Source organism: Heloderma suspectum, chromosome 2, assembly GCF_057233095.1.
Source record: "Heloderma suspectum isolate Gila_16-S chromosome 2, 16-S_ref, whole genome shotgun sequence".
In the NCBI taxonomy this organism is placed as follows: Eukaryota; Metazoa; Chordata; class Lepidosauria; order Squamata; family Helodermatidae; genus Heloderma; species Heloderma suspectum.
In genome coordinates, this window is record NC_139459.1 from 367,831,746 (window position 1) to 367,844,967 (window position 13,222).

Below are 13,222 nucleotides of genomic sequence, written 5' to 3' on the forward strand. Positions count from 1 at the left end.
TAGGGAGGTAAGTATGTCCTCTTTTGGAGACCTCACAATGTCAAGGCTACCCTTGCACAAACCCCCTTGTGGCTAGCATTCTGAAATTTGGCAGACAGGAACTCCTCTGATGGGGCAATGAATCCTGACATTTTTATCCAATTCTTCCAAGGAATTAAAACGTTATTGGCAGTTCCCTTTAAAAGAAAATATAAACCCTGCACCTATGCGGCGGGGGGGGGGGGTCCCCCGGGTCTGCTTGGGGAGCTGCGGAGAGGATCCCGCTGCGTGGCCCCGCAAGGGTTAAAGGAGCTGAAGCGGGGGATTCCCAGAGAGGAGGGGAGAGGCCGCGTGCCCCGGAAACGCGCCTCCTTCGGCCAAAGGCGCTTCCTGCCCCGCCTTCCCCGGCAGAGGGAGGAGGTCTTGGCGCGTCCTCCGGAGCGGCTTCGGCGCCTCCTGGCTGGGGGCAGGTGAGCCCCCCCGCCTTGTGCAGCCGGGGAGGGGCTCCTGGGGGCGGGGGGAGGTGGGGCGGGGATGCCCTACTTCAACCCCAGCGTGTCGGGGCGGGTCTGCGCTCGGGGCGGGGGGAAGCTGGATGCGCTCACCCCTGCGGCTGACCCCCTTGGGACCCCCCTCCAGGGAGCTGCGCCCTTCCTCCGTTCAGCATCCCAGGCGGCGCCCTCGATGTGGCGAGCGGGAGGGAGGACGTCGAGGGCGCTGCTGCGCGGAGCCACTTATCTCCTTCATCCGCTGAGGGAGCTGCTCTGCACCGGCCCGAATCCCGCTGAGCGGGGGCTGGACCCGATGGCCTCGTAGGCCCCTTCCAACCCTACCATTCCGTGGTCCTATGATTCTTCCCCCGCTAATCTGACGGTGCCCCCCCCCCGCGCAGGTGTGGGTCCCCAGGCAGTTCTGCGTGGGGCTGAGACGCTGCCCTGGGCCTCTTCTGACAGCAGCAAACAAACCTGGGCGGAGGGAGACGAGGGCCCCGCCCGGGCCGGCCCTCCCGTGGGCAGCTGATTTGGGGAGCCCCGAGCGGGAAGCGGATGCATAGTTAGCTCTGCCTTCCTGCGGCTAGACAGCCGAAATCAGCTGTCTAGCCTCAAATGCAGGGCGGCTGAAGGGATGACCCCCTGCACGCTCTCCTGCCCTTCATTGGATAGGTGGTCGCCCCCAAGTTCGGAGGCGGCCGCCTATCCCCATAGGATTGCGCCCTTAGATGCCCTTTCCTGCACTTTTTCCAGCTCTACAGTACCTTTTTTTTACGTGTGGTGAGCAGAACTGTAGAAAGTATTCCAAGTGTGGTCGTAGCATGGATTTGTATAGGGGCAATATGATATTGGCAGTTTCATTCTCAATTCCTTTTCTAATTATGCCTAACATGGAGTTTGCCTTTTTTACAGCGGCCACACTGGGTTGACATCTTCATTGAGCTGTCCACCACAACCCCAAGATCTCTTTCTTGGTCAGTCACCACTAGCTCAGATCCCATCAGGCTATACTTGAAGTTGAAATTTTTTGTTCCAACATTCATCACTTGACACTTGTTTATCTTGAATCGTATTTGCCATGTAGATGCATATTCTCCTAGTTTGGAGAGATCCTTCTGACGCTCTTCACAATCCCTTTTTGCTTTAACCACCCTAAATAATTTGTTGTCATCTGCAAACTTGGTCACTTCACTGCTCACTCCTAATTCCAGATCATTTATGAACAGCTTGAAAAGCATTGGTCCTAATACAGATCCCTTTGAGACCCCACTCTTTACTTCCCTCCATTGGGAGAATTTACCATTTATGCGTACTCTCTGCTTTCTGTTCTTTAACCAGTTACAGATCCATAAGAGGACCTGTCCTCTTATTCCATGACTGCTAAGTTTGCTCAGGACTCTTTGGTGAGGGACTTTGTCAAAAGCCTTTTGGAAGTCCAAGTAAACAATGTCTGCCAGATCACCCCCATCTACATGTTTATTGATACTCTCAACTCTAAAAGGTTAGTGAGACAGGATTTACCTTTGCAGAGGCTGTGTTGATGCTTTTTCAGCAGGGCTTGTCCTTCTATATGCTTACTATTTTCACCTTTAATAATGCCTTCAACCAATTAACAGTTGACGTTAATTGTTAACGGAACAGACGTTAAGCTAACTTGCCTGTAATTTCCAAGATCTCCCCAGGATCTCTTTTTGAAAAATGGTATTACATTGGCCATCTTCCAGTCCTCTGGTATAGAGGCTGATCCTGGGGACGTGTTGCATATTTTGGTTAGAAGATCAGCAGTTTCGTATTTGAGTTGTTTGAGAACTCTAGGATGGATCCCATTTGGGCCCAGTGACTTATTTGCTTTCATTTTATCAATACGGTTGAGAACCATGTCCTGCCTTTACAGAGCCTTAGTTGCACTGCCTCCTGTTGCAATCTTTGTCCCCATACGGAAGAGGGAAGAGATCCTTCAGCCCCTTTGGAGGTTTGCTGGAACACGGATGACAGATGGTTGAGACAGACTCAGCTGGCACTGAAGCACCAAGGGACCCTGATGCCACGAAGACCAGGAGCATCCGAGCATTCTGGGAAAGAAAGGTGCAGCAGGTTATTGGTGAGGACATGGTGAGCTCAGATGTGCAGCTCCAGCGTTTCAGGCAGTTCTGCTATGAGGTGACCAAAGGGCCCCGAGAGGTTTGCAACCAACTCCACGAACTTTCCCATCGGTGGCTGAAGCCAGAGCGACACACGAAAATCCAAATGCTGGACCTGGTGATCCTGGAGCAGTTCCTGGCCATCCTGCCCGGGGAGATGGCGAGCTGGGTGAGAGAATGTGGGGTGGAGACCAGTTCCCAGGCGGTGGCCCTGGCAGAAGGCTTCCTCCTGAGCCAGGCAGAGGACAGGATGTGGGAAGAGCAACAGGTGAGAGAATTTCATCCAAGGGGACAGGAATGTGAGGGAGGGTATCCTAAACCTCTCTACTAATTGCCCAGGCCGTTGTGGAAATCTACCAAGGAGAGATGTCCCATACCACCCTACGACATTTCTGCCTCTCATTCCTTCTCGTCGTTCCACTTCTTGCATCTTTGTTGCTCTTTCACATACAGAGTCTGTGTGCAGAAGTGGGACCAGATTTGCTTGCAGCTGAAAAGGCTCCATCAGACACCAGGCAGAGCCCCCCGCAAAGAGGGACCAGGCAGGATGGTGCTGGACGTGTCACCTTGCAGGGTGAGGATTAATTTGGGGGTGGCTGTATTTTAACCTGGTCTTCGAATGCATTACTTCTAGTGCAATTCTATTTGACTAGGACTCCATTCCTCCTGTGTTCCAAGGAAGTTTAGGACTGTAATCCCAATCTTTGAGACACCGTCTGCTCCTAGCTTCTCGTTCTTTTTCTCTCGCGCAGGGGCTGGAATGACGCCAGCAGTGGGTACTTGGCCATCTCTTTTCGGTTGTGATGGAATGGAAGCAGATCAGGTAGGGGGAAGGATCCCTGGGGAGACAGGCAGGGAGCAGCCTGGGTGCCTCCATCCCTGGCTCCCCTCGTAGGGCTGAATGTAGGTCTCTCCTTACGTTCCCTTCTGACAAAGCCACGGTCGTGAGATGAGCCCTGCTGGACCAGACCAAGGGCCCATCTAGTCCATCATCTCCTGTTTCTATCAGTGGTTGACCACACACCTCTTGGGAAGCCCACAAGCAGGACAGTTCCTGGTTTTCACAGCAAGCAAGTTTCAATCCTGCAGGTTAATGCCCAGCCACCTCACTTTATGCTATCCTTGAGAAGGAAACATTTTCTTTTTTCCTCCAGGCTCTGGTGACTTTTGATGACGTTGCTGTGTGCTTCACTGAGGAGGAGTGGGCACTGCTGGATCTTGACCAGAGAGCCCTGCACTGGCAAACCATGGAGGAGAACCGTGGGATCGTGGCCTCTCTGGGTAAAGCTCCTTCTTTTCCTCCTTAGGGATAGTCTGGATTTCCAAGTGCAATCATGATGAGGAAGATGCTAACCAGGTTCAGATGATCATGGGGGTCAAAGAAGCCATGCCTTGTAGTAGGGGTGTTGGGGTGGGTAAGAAGACAGCACGGTAACCTGCACAGCGTTTGTGGGTAATTACGGAAATGGCTGTTGCTCACGCAGGATGGGGAAAAGAAGCCACGGGGGCCCTGCACAAGCAAAGCGTGGCGGAGCACCATGGGATCGTGGCCAATATTGGTAAGGCTCCCTGTTTTCCTGATCATGAGTGTATCCGGTTCAAAAGGCAATAATGTCGAGGGAGATAATATTACCAATTTTGGGCTCATATCCTATATTATTCATATATTTTCTATTCTCTTTATTTATTGGTAGCATTTTTATCCCTCTCCTCAGCCAAAAAAGCCTCCCACAGCGGCTGACAATCCATGAGCAAAGAAGACAGTCCCTGCCCTTGTGGTACAATCTGAAAAAGACTTGACACATGAGGAAGGGGGGGGGAATTAAGTAGTCTCTCAGCAGGGTGGGTGGGATGGCCCTGCTCCCCGCCCTTCTCTCCCGAAGGAGCGGCAGTCCAGTTGGAGCAGGCCCTGATGTCCCCTTTGCCTGCTCCTGCCTCCCTCGCTCGTCCTTCCCACAGGGTCCTGATGTTGGTTAGCATTTTCAAGCTGCCTCTTAGGAAACTGCCCTCAGAAGACAGAGTTAAGAAAGAAAATAAGGCACATGGAGTCATATTTAAACCAATAAATAACACCAGTTTAAGGCAGCAGCTGATAGAAATCATGCCACAAAATTTTCACAAGACATATTAAGTCAGCTGAGTCTCAGAAAATAGCAGCATCACAACGTGCATTAGGGACAGGCAGCCCAGAACAGACACGTTTTCCAGGCGTAGTTGAAGGCCTGGTGTGCCTTCATCATGAAACTCTGCATGTTTCAGCACCTCCAAATCACTTTTCTCAGTCTACCAGGACTTGTCTATTTTTATGTACGTAGTCATTCATAATCCTGCCATGCCCTTAAACAGCAATCCACAGAGGAGCTAATACTGGTGAGACATCAATAAAAAAAAATTAAGAAACCACAACAGAATCAAAACATCAGTTAGCATCTGGTCAAGAAATTGTCAGGAAACATTAAGAGCTGCAACAAATACAAACACAGAACTTTCCCACCATGCAATCCTAGCAGCCACCCACCCAAGCTGAAGTTAGTTTACAGAACCCAACCCCAGCTCTTTCTCTCTTAGTCTCCCTCTCAGTCGACAGTCTCTTCACACACAGAAAACCAAAATAGCTGGGGTGGAGGGATGGGCAAGATATCTGCTTCTCTCTGCCTGAAAGCAACACAACTCCGGGGTTTGCCACGCCCTGAAAAGGAAGCGGACTCCTGCCGATCCTGGACAGGCCAGGAGACCAAGGAGGGTTCAGTAGCGTGGACCCAGGTCTGATCATACAAAGCCAGAAAGGGGGTATAAGAAGATTCCTGGGTGGTGACAAGAGCAGTTCCGGGCTGAAAACGATGAGGTTCGGACAGCTGTTTGCCAGAGTAACAGTGGGCGATTTGGGATGGGTGCCCAGGAAAGGAGGTGATAAGGTGATTCAGGATTGCTTCTTTCCACAAAGGCTCAGAAATTCATAGTTGAGTATCTGAGCTGGTTATTTCTATGGTAACAAGTGCATCTCATCGAAGTCTTTTCTGTTCTTCCCTTTATCGAAATCATTAATTGGGGGTGCTCTATTATTTGAAGTTCCGTTGCTAACTTTTAGCAATTTCATGGTTTCATTGCAGGAAGTGACAGGTGGGACGGGGAGAATAAGAGAGAAGCATGTGTGATGTCACCAAAACGAGAAAAATGCAAAAATAGTAAACAGCAGAGAAGGAAAACTGAAATAAATTGCAATATGAGAAAGAATTCCTTTGCTTCTCAGGTCAATGGCTACCATCATAACACAATCCCAGAAATAATACATGAAAGACTGGAAACGAATAGGTTCCATATGCACAGGAAAACTTTCAATTCTGACTCAGACATTAAAGCTCATTGCAAACTTCACACTGTGAAGAAAACGTATGAATGCCTGGAATGTGGGAAGAGCTTCAGTCAGAAGGCACATCTTACTGATCATCAAAGAACACATACAGGGGAGAAGCCATATCATTGTTTTGAGTGTGGAAAGAGCTTCAGTCATAAAGTAACACTCACTCGTCACCAAAGAACTCACACAGGGGAGAAACCATATGATTGTTCGGAGTGTGGGAAGAGCTTCAGGCAGAAGACACAGCTCACTTCTCATCAAAGATCTCACACAGGGGAGAAGCCATATAATTGCTTGGCATGTGGAAGGAACTTCAGCGAGAAGGGAACTCTTACTCAACATAAAAGAACTCACACAAAAGAGAAACCATATCATTGTTTAGAGTGTGGAAAGAGCTTCAGTAAGAAGGCACATCTCACTCGTCATCAAAGAACTCACACAGGGGAGAAACCATATCATTGTTTGGAATGTGGAAAGAGCTTCAGTGAGAAGATAACTCTCACTCGCCATCAAAGAACTCATACAGGGGAGAAACCGTATGATTGTTTGGAATGTGGAAAGAGCTTCAGGGACAAGATAATTCTCACTCAACATAAAAGAACTCACACAAAGGAGAAACCATATCATTGTTTGGAGTGTGGAAAGAGCTTCAGTGAGAATAGGTATCTCAGTCAACATCAAAGAACTCACACAGTGGAGAGACCATATAAATGCATGGCATGTGAAAAGAGCTTCATAATGAAGGCAAATCTCACTTGTCATCAAAGAATTCACACAGGGGAGAAACCGTATCAGTGTTTGGAGTGTGGAAAGAGCTTCCATCATACAGGAACCCTCAGTTGTCATCAAAGAACTCACACAGGAGAGAAACCATATAAATGCTTTGAGTGTGGAAAGAGTTTCAGTCATAAGATAACTCTCACTCGTCATCAAAGAACTCACATGGGAGAAGCCGTATGATTGTGTGGAGTGTGGAAAGAGCTTCAGCCGGAAGATAATCCTAATTTATCATCAAAGAAGTCACACAGGGAGAAACAATATAAATATTTGGAGTGTTGAAAGAGCTTCAGTCAGAAGCAAACTCTCAGTTCTCATCAAAGAAACCACTTGGGAAAATCTGTAAAACTGCTTGGAATGTGGGCAGAAATTAAATCTGATTGTAGTTCTCATCAAAGAAATCACACCGGGGAAAAACCATAGGAATGTTTGGAGGATTGAATGACATTCATTTACAATCAAGCCATATTTCACATGAAGGACCCACATAGGAGATACACTGCATAAAGGAATGCCAGCCAAGGAGTCCATTAATACGCTGAAACTAAGACAACCAAGAAACTTCAATAAAGAATCTTTTCTCTTATAACAGCACACACTGAAAATAATGACGTGGAGACCATAAATATTCCCAGAATACCGGGCAGGATGGTTTTTCTCAGTTACATGCATTTCACATTTCTTTAATAAATATTTAATTTTGTAAGAGGGTTAAGAAGAAAAAAAATACATATCCCAATATTGAATAAATATGTGGAATTAGCAAGCCTAAGACACTGCTTCATTAAAGAGGGTAGGGGTTGCTCTTTTAGGAAAGGCAAGTGGAAAACATGTTCTGGTAGGATAAGCCTCAACATTGTATTCATTCTAAAAAGGAAACCTCTTGAGCTTTGGAGGTGTACTTCGTGAAGTGTATAATTGTGCGACATTTCAAATCGTTATGATAATTATTGGAACAGGTACAGCTAGTTAAAAAGAGCTTACAATTGACACAGGTATCCTTTTCACTCCAATTTTCCAAAGATGGATCATACTTTTTTGTCAAACTTGGGTAAAAACTTCGGATGCATTTTATTCTGGCTGATTGAGGACAGGTGCCTTTCCTGGCTTTCCCCAAATCCTGTTTTGAGACCAGGATTTTTCTAGAGTAGATTTAGTACTGTGTTGATATTTCTGTTGTATTACAAGGAGTGCAGTGATCATAGCTTTCAGTTCTTCCTGGGTGCTCGAATTCTTTGCTCTTTGGTCGATCTTTTACTGCATTTTTTTTAAGCTGAAGAATAAGATCAGGGAAATCGGAAAATAATCCGCCACACTGCTCCCCCTTGATAAAAGAACATACCTGCAGAGACGTCCACACAACTGCCATTGAAGCGGATGGCAAATCTCCTGTGCAAGGGCAGGCATCCACTCAGGAAGGTCCTCGGCCAATGAATCCTCCCCTGCAGGTGTGGGGCCTTGGAAGAGACTCGGAGTATCCTGCTGCCATTTAAGGGCAGGGATTCGAGCTTCTAGATGAAGCTTGGAAGTGTGTAAACCTGGATGGACCATCTTCCAAAAAGTAATGTCATGCGTTTGCCTCATGGCCAAACCCAGATCCATCCACCTTTCTCTTGTTAATGCATCCTTCTCTCTTTTCAACGAGGATTGTTTCTTGATCAGGATCTGAATTTGATCCTCTGATGTAGTCTTTCTAGCACCACGAATTAACCTAGATAATTCTTTTTTCATTGCCCAACATTCCCCATCGTACCAACTTGCATTATGCATCCTGGGGGTCTGTGAATGGCCTGAGTGCACTAAATGGGGTTTCAATTGGTCTGAGATTTGGGGGTAACCCTCCATGATCTCCACATTACCTGTCAAGATTCTATTTCTTAGCTCTTGCAAGACGGGACCATGTAATAAATCTGTGATCTCTGTGCTCAGGGTCTCGGACCATTTAAGTCGTCTCTTACCAGAAGCAGCCATCTCAATGGGATATATGCTTCTAATTTCATTTGTAAATTAACTAGTTGTTAACTAGCTGGATAACTAGTTTAATGGGATAATGATCACTCTCTGGTTGATATCCTAGTGAATTATTTTTTAAGTCTGAGAATAAGACTGTGGAAGACTTTCTCAGTAAAAACTTGCATTCCTGATGACACTTGTTCATGGGGAGAATCAAGTGGGAGCGGTTACCTGGTGGTGTAGGGCCAGCTTAATCCCAGAGTTCCATCTTACAGAATTCCTGGGCAGAGACAGATTTGTCACAACTTACACTAAACAGCAATAGGTGGAAAGATGAAGCACCCTCTTCCCGCACACGAGGTCTTTGCTTCAAATTCCATCCTCCCAGCATCACTTCACAACAGAAAAAGTCTGTGGACCAAAGTTTGTGAGTTGCATTGTCTCACTTCAAATTCTATGGAGGCCCCAGTGAGCACTGTTCGGGGGGGATAAAGGCAGTGGTCTTCAAAGGCACGGTAAGCTAGGCAATCCATGTTTTTATTCGTTCAGTCACTTCCGACTCTTCGTGACTTCATGGACCAGCCCATGCCAGAGCTTCCTGTCGGCCGTCGTCACCCCCAGCTCCCCCAAGGTCGAGTCCGTCACCTCCAGAATATCATCCATCCATCTTGCCCTGGGTCGGCCCCTCTTCCTTTTGCCTTCCACTTGCCCTGTCTTCTCATTATGTGGCCAAAGTACTTCAGTTTTGCCTTTAATATCATTCCCTCAAGTGAGCAGTCTGGCTTTATTTCCTGGAGTATGGACTGGTTTGATCTTCTTGCAGTCCAAGGCACTCTCAGAATTTTCCTCCAACACCATTGTTCAAAAGCATCTATCTTCCTTCACTCAGGCTTCCTTATGGTCCAGCTCTCGCAGCCATAGGTTACTATGGGGAATACCATTGCTTTAACTATGTGGACCTTTGTTGTCAGCGTGATGTCTCTGCTCTTAACTATTTTATCAAGATTTGTCATTGCTTTCCTCCCAAGAAGTCAACATCTTCTGATTTCCTGGCTGCAGTCAGCGTCTGCAGTAATCTTTGCGCCTAGAAATACAAAGTCTATCACTGCCTCCACGTTTTCTCCCTCTATTTGCCAGTTATCAATCAAGCTGGTTGCCATAATCTTGGTTTTTTTGAGGTTTAACTGCAACCCAGCTTTTGCATTTTCTTCTTTCACCTTCATCATAAGGTTCCCCAGCTCCTCCTTGCTTTCAGCCATCAAAGTGGTATCCTCTGCATATCTGAGATTGTTAATGTTTCTTCCAGCGATTTTAACTCCAGCCTTGGATTCATCAAGCCCAGCCCATCGCATGATGTGTTCTGCATACAGGTTGAATAGGTAGGGGGAGAGTATACAACCCTGCCGTACTCCTTTCCCAATCTTAAACCAGTCCGTTGATCCATGGTCTGTTCTTACCGTTGCTACTTGGTCGTTAAACAGATTCCTCAGGAGGCAGAGAAGATAACTTGGTATCCCCATACCACCAAGAACTTGCCACAAGTTGTTATGATCCACCCGGTCAAAGGCTTTAGAAGAGTCAGTAAAACAGAAATAGATGTTTTTCTGAAACTACCTCACTTTCTCCATTATCCAGCGGATATTGGCAATTTGGTCTCTAGTTCCTCTGCCTTTTCTAAACCCAGCTCGTCCATCTGGCAATTCTCGTTCCATGAATTGCTGGAATCTACCTTGCAAGATCTTGAGCATTACCTTACTGGCATGTGAAATAAGTGCCACTGTTCGATAGTTTGAACATTCTTTAGTGTTTCCCTTTTTTGATATGGGGATATAAGTTGATTTTTTCCAATCTGGTGGCCATTCTTGTGTTTTCCAAATTTGCTGGCATATGGCATGGATCACCTTGACAGCATCATCTTGCAAGATTTTAAACAGTTCAGCTGGGATACCGTCGTCTTCTGCTGCCTTGTTATTAGCAATGCTTCTTAAGGCCCATTCAACCTCACTCTTTAGGATGTCTGGCTCTAACTCACTGACCACACCGTCAACTCTATCCCCAATATTATTATCTTTCTTATACAGATCTTCCATATATTCTTGCCACCTTTTCTTGGTCTCTTCTGCTTCTGTTAAGTCCTTGCCATCTTTGTTTTTGATCATACCCATTTTTGCCTGGAATTTACCTCCGATGTTTCTAATTTTCTGGAAGAGGTCTCTTGTCCTTCCTATTCTATTATCTTCTTCCACTTCCGCGCATTGCTTGTTTAAAAATAATTCCTTATCTCTTCTGGCTAACCTCTGGAATTTTGCACTGAATTGGACATATCTCCCCCTGTCACTGTTGCCTTTTGCTTTCCTTCTTTCTTGGGCTGCTTCCAGTGTTTCAGTAGACAGCCATCTTGCCTTCTTGGTTTTCTTTTTCTTTGGGACGTTTTTTGTTGCCGCCTCCTGAACAATGTTGTGAACTTCTGTCCATAGTTCTTCCGGGACCCTATCTACTAAATCTAGTCCCTTAAATCTATTCTTCACCTCCATTGCATATTCATCAGGAATATTGGTGAGCTCATATCTAACTGATTTGTTGTTGTTCAGTCGTTAAGTCATGTCCGACTCTTTGTGACCCCATGGACCATAGCACACCAGGCCTTCCTGTCCTCCGATCTCTCCCAGAGCGTGCTCAAGTTCATAACTGATCTGTGGGTCTTCCCTATTCTCTTAGTCTGATTCTAAATTGTGCAATAAGAAGTTACAGTCAGCTGCAGGTCTTGTTTTTACCGACTATAGATGTCCGCCACCTTTGGCTACAAAGGATGTAGTCAATCTGATTTCGGTGTCGACCATCTGGTGAAGTCCATGTATAAAGTTGTCTTTTAGGTTGTTGGAAGAGAGTGTTAGTTATGCACAGTGAGTTGTCTTGGCAAAATTCTATCAGCCTATGTCCCACTTCATTTTGTTCTCCCAGACCATGCTTGCCTGTAATTCCAGGTGTCGTTTAACTACCCACCTTAGCATTCCAGTCTCCTGTAATGAAAATAACATCTCTTTTTGGCATATTGTCCAGTAGGTGCTGAGGGTCAAGAAGCAACAGTAAGAACCGCACATGGAACAACCGATTGGTTCAAAATTGGGAAAGGAGTACAACAAGGCTGTATATTGTCGCCCTGCTTATTTAATTTATATGCAGAGTACATCATGAGAAACACCGGGTTGGATGAATCACAGGTTGGAATTAAGATTGCCGGGAGAATTATCAACAACCTCAGATACGCAGACGATACCACCCTAATGGAAGAAAGCGAAGGGGATCTCAAGAGCCTCTTGTTGAGGGTGAAAGAGGAGAGTGCAAAAGCTGGTTTGAAAGTCAACATTAAAAAAACGAAGATCATGGCATCTGGCCCCATCACTTCCTGGCATATAGAAGGGGAAGAAATGGCAGCAGTGACAGATTTTACTTTCTTGGGCTCCAAGATCACCGCAGATGGTGACTGTAGCCATGAAATGAAAAGACGCTTGCTCCTTGGGAGGAAAGCTATGGCCAACCTAGACAGCATAGTAAGAAGCAGAGACATCACCTTGCCGACAAAGGTCCGTCTAATCAAAGCTATGGTTTTCCCAGTAGTAATGTATGGCTGTGAGAGCTGGACTATAAGGAAGGCTGAGCGCCGAAGAATTGATGCTTTCGAACTGTGGTGCTGGAGAAGACTGAACAACAACAACAAGGTGCTGCAGATCCTCATAGAACTGATTTACTTCTGCTTCTTTAGCATCTGTGGTTGAGGCGTATATTTGGATCACTGTGATGTTAAATGGCTTACCCTGAATTCGAATTGAGATCATTCTATCGTTTTTTGGATTGTATCCAAGCACTGCTTTAGCCACTTAATTATTAATTATGAAGGCTACTCCATTTCTTCTATGGTCCTCTTGTCCACAGTAGTAGATTTGGTGGTCGTCTGATGTGAAGTGGCCCATTCCAGTCCACTGACACCCAACATGTCTATATTTAATCTTGTTGTTGTTCAGTCGTTCAGTCATGTCCGACTCTTCGTGACCCCATGGACCATAGCACGCCAGGCCTTCCTGTCCTGCGCTCTCTCCCGGAGTGTGCTCAAATTCATATTCATTGCATCGGTGATGCTATCCAGCCATCTCATCCTCTGCCATCCCCTTCTCCTTTTGCCTTCGATCTTTCCCAGCATCAGGGTCATTTCCAGGGACTTTTCTCTTCGCACTAGGTGGCCAAAATATTTGAGCTTCAGCTCCAGTATCTGTCCTTCCAATGAGCACTCAGGGTTGATTTCCTTTAGGATGGACTGATTTGACCTCCTTGCAGTCCAGGGGACTCGTAAGAGTCTTCTCCAGTACCACAGTTTGAAAGCATTGATTTTGTGATTCTTCGGCGCTCAGTCTTCCTTATAGTCCAGCTCTCACAGCCATACGTTGCTACTGGGAAAACCATAGCTTTGATTATACGGACCTTTGTCGGCAAGGTGATGTCTCTGCTTCTTACAATGCTGTCTAGGT

At 46.4% G+C, this 13,222-nt stretch overlaps 1 protein-coding gene across 1 annotated transcript; it reads left to right on the forward strand.

The window, feature by feature from the left end:
• The first annotated feature begins 388 nt into the window (after nt 1–388).
• On the forward strand, nt 389–9,828 carry LOC146355941 (uncharacterized). The gene is made up of 7 exons (XM_084830833.1): nt 389–449; nt 1,809–1,971; nt 2,365–2,879; nt 3,065–3,185; nt 3,364–3,434; nt 3,766–3,892; nt 5,722–9,828. Exons 3-7 carry the CDS (start codon nt 2,466–2,468, stop codon nt 6,927–6,929), a joined length of 1,941 nt encoding a protein of 646 aa, XP_084686959.1. The 5' UTR covers nt 389–449; nt 1,809–1,971; nt 2,365–2,465; the 3' UTR covers nt 6,930–9,828.
• The last annotated feature ends 3,394 nt before the right edge of the window (nt 9,829–13,222 follow it).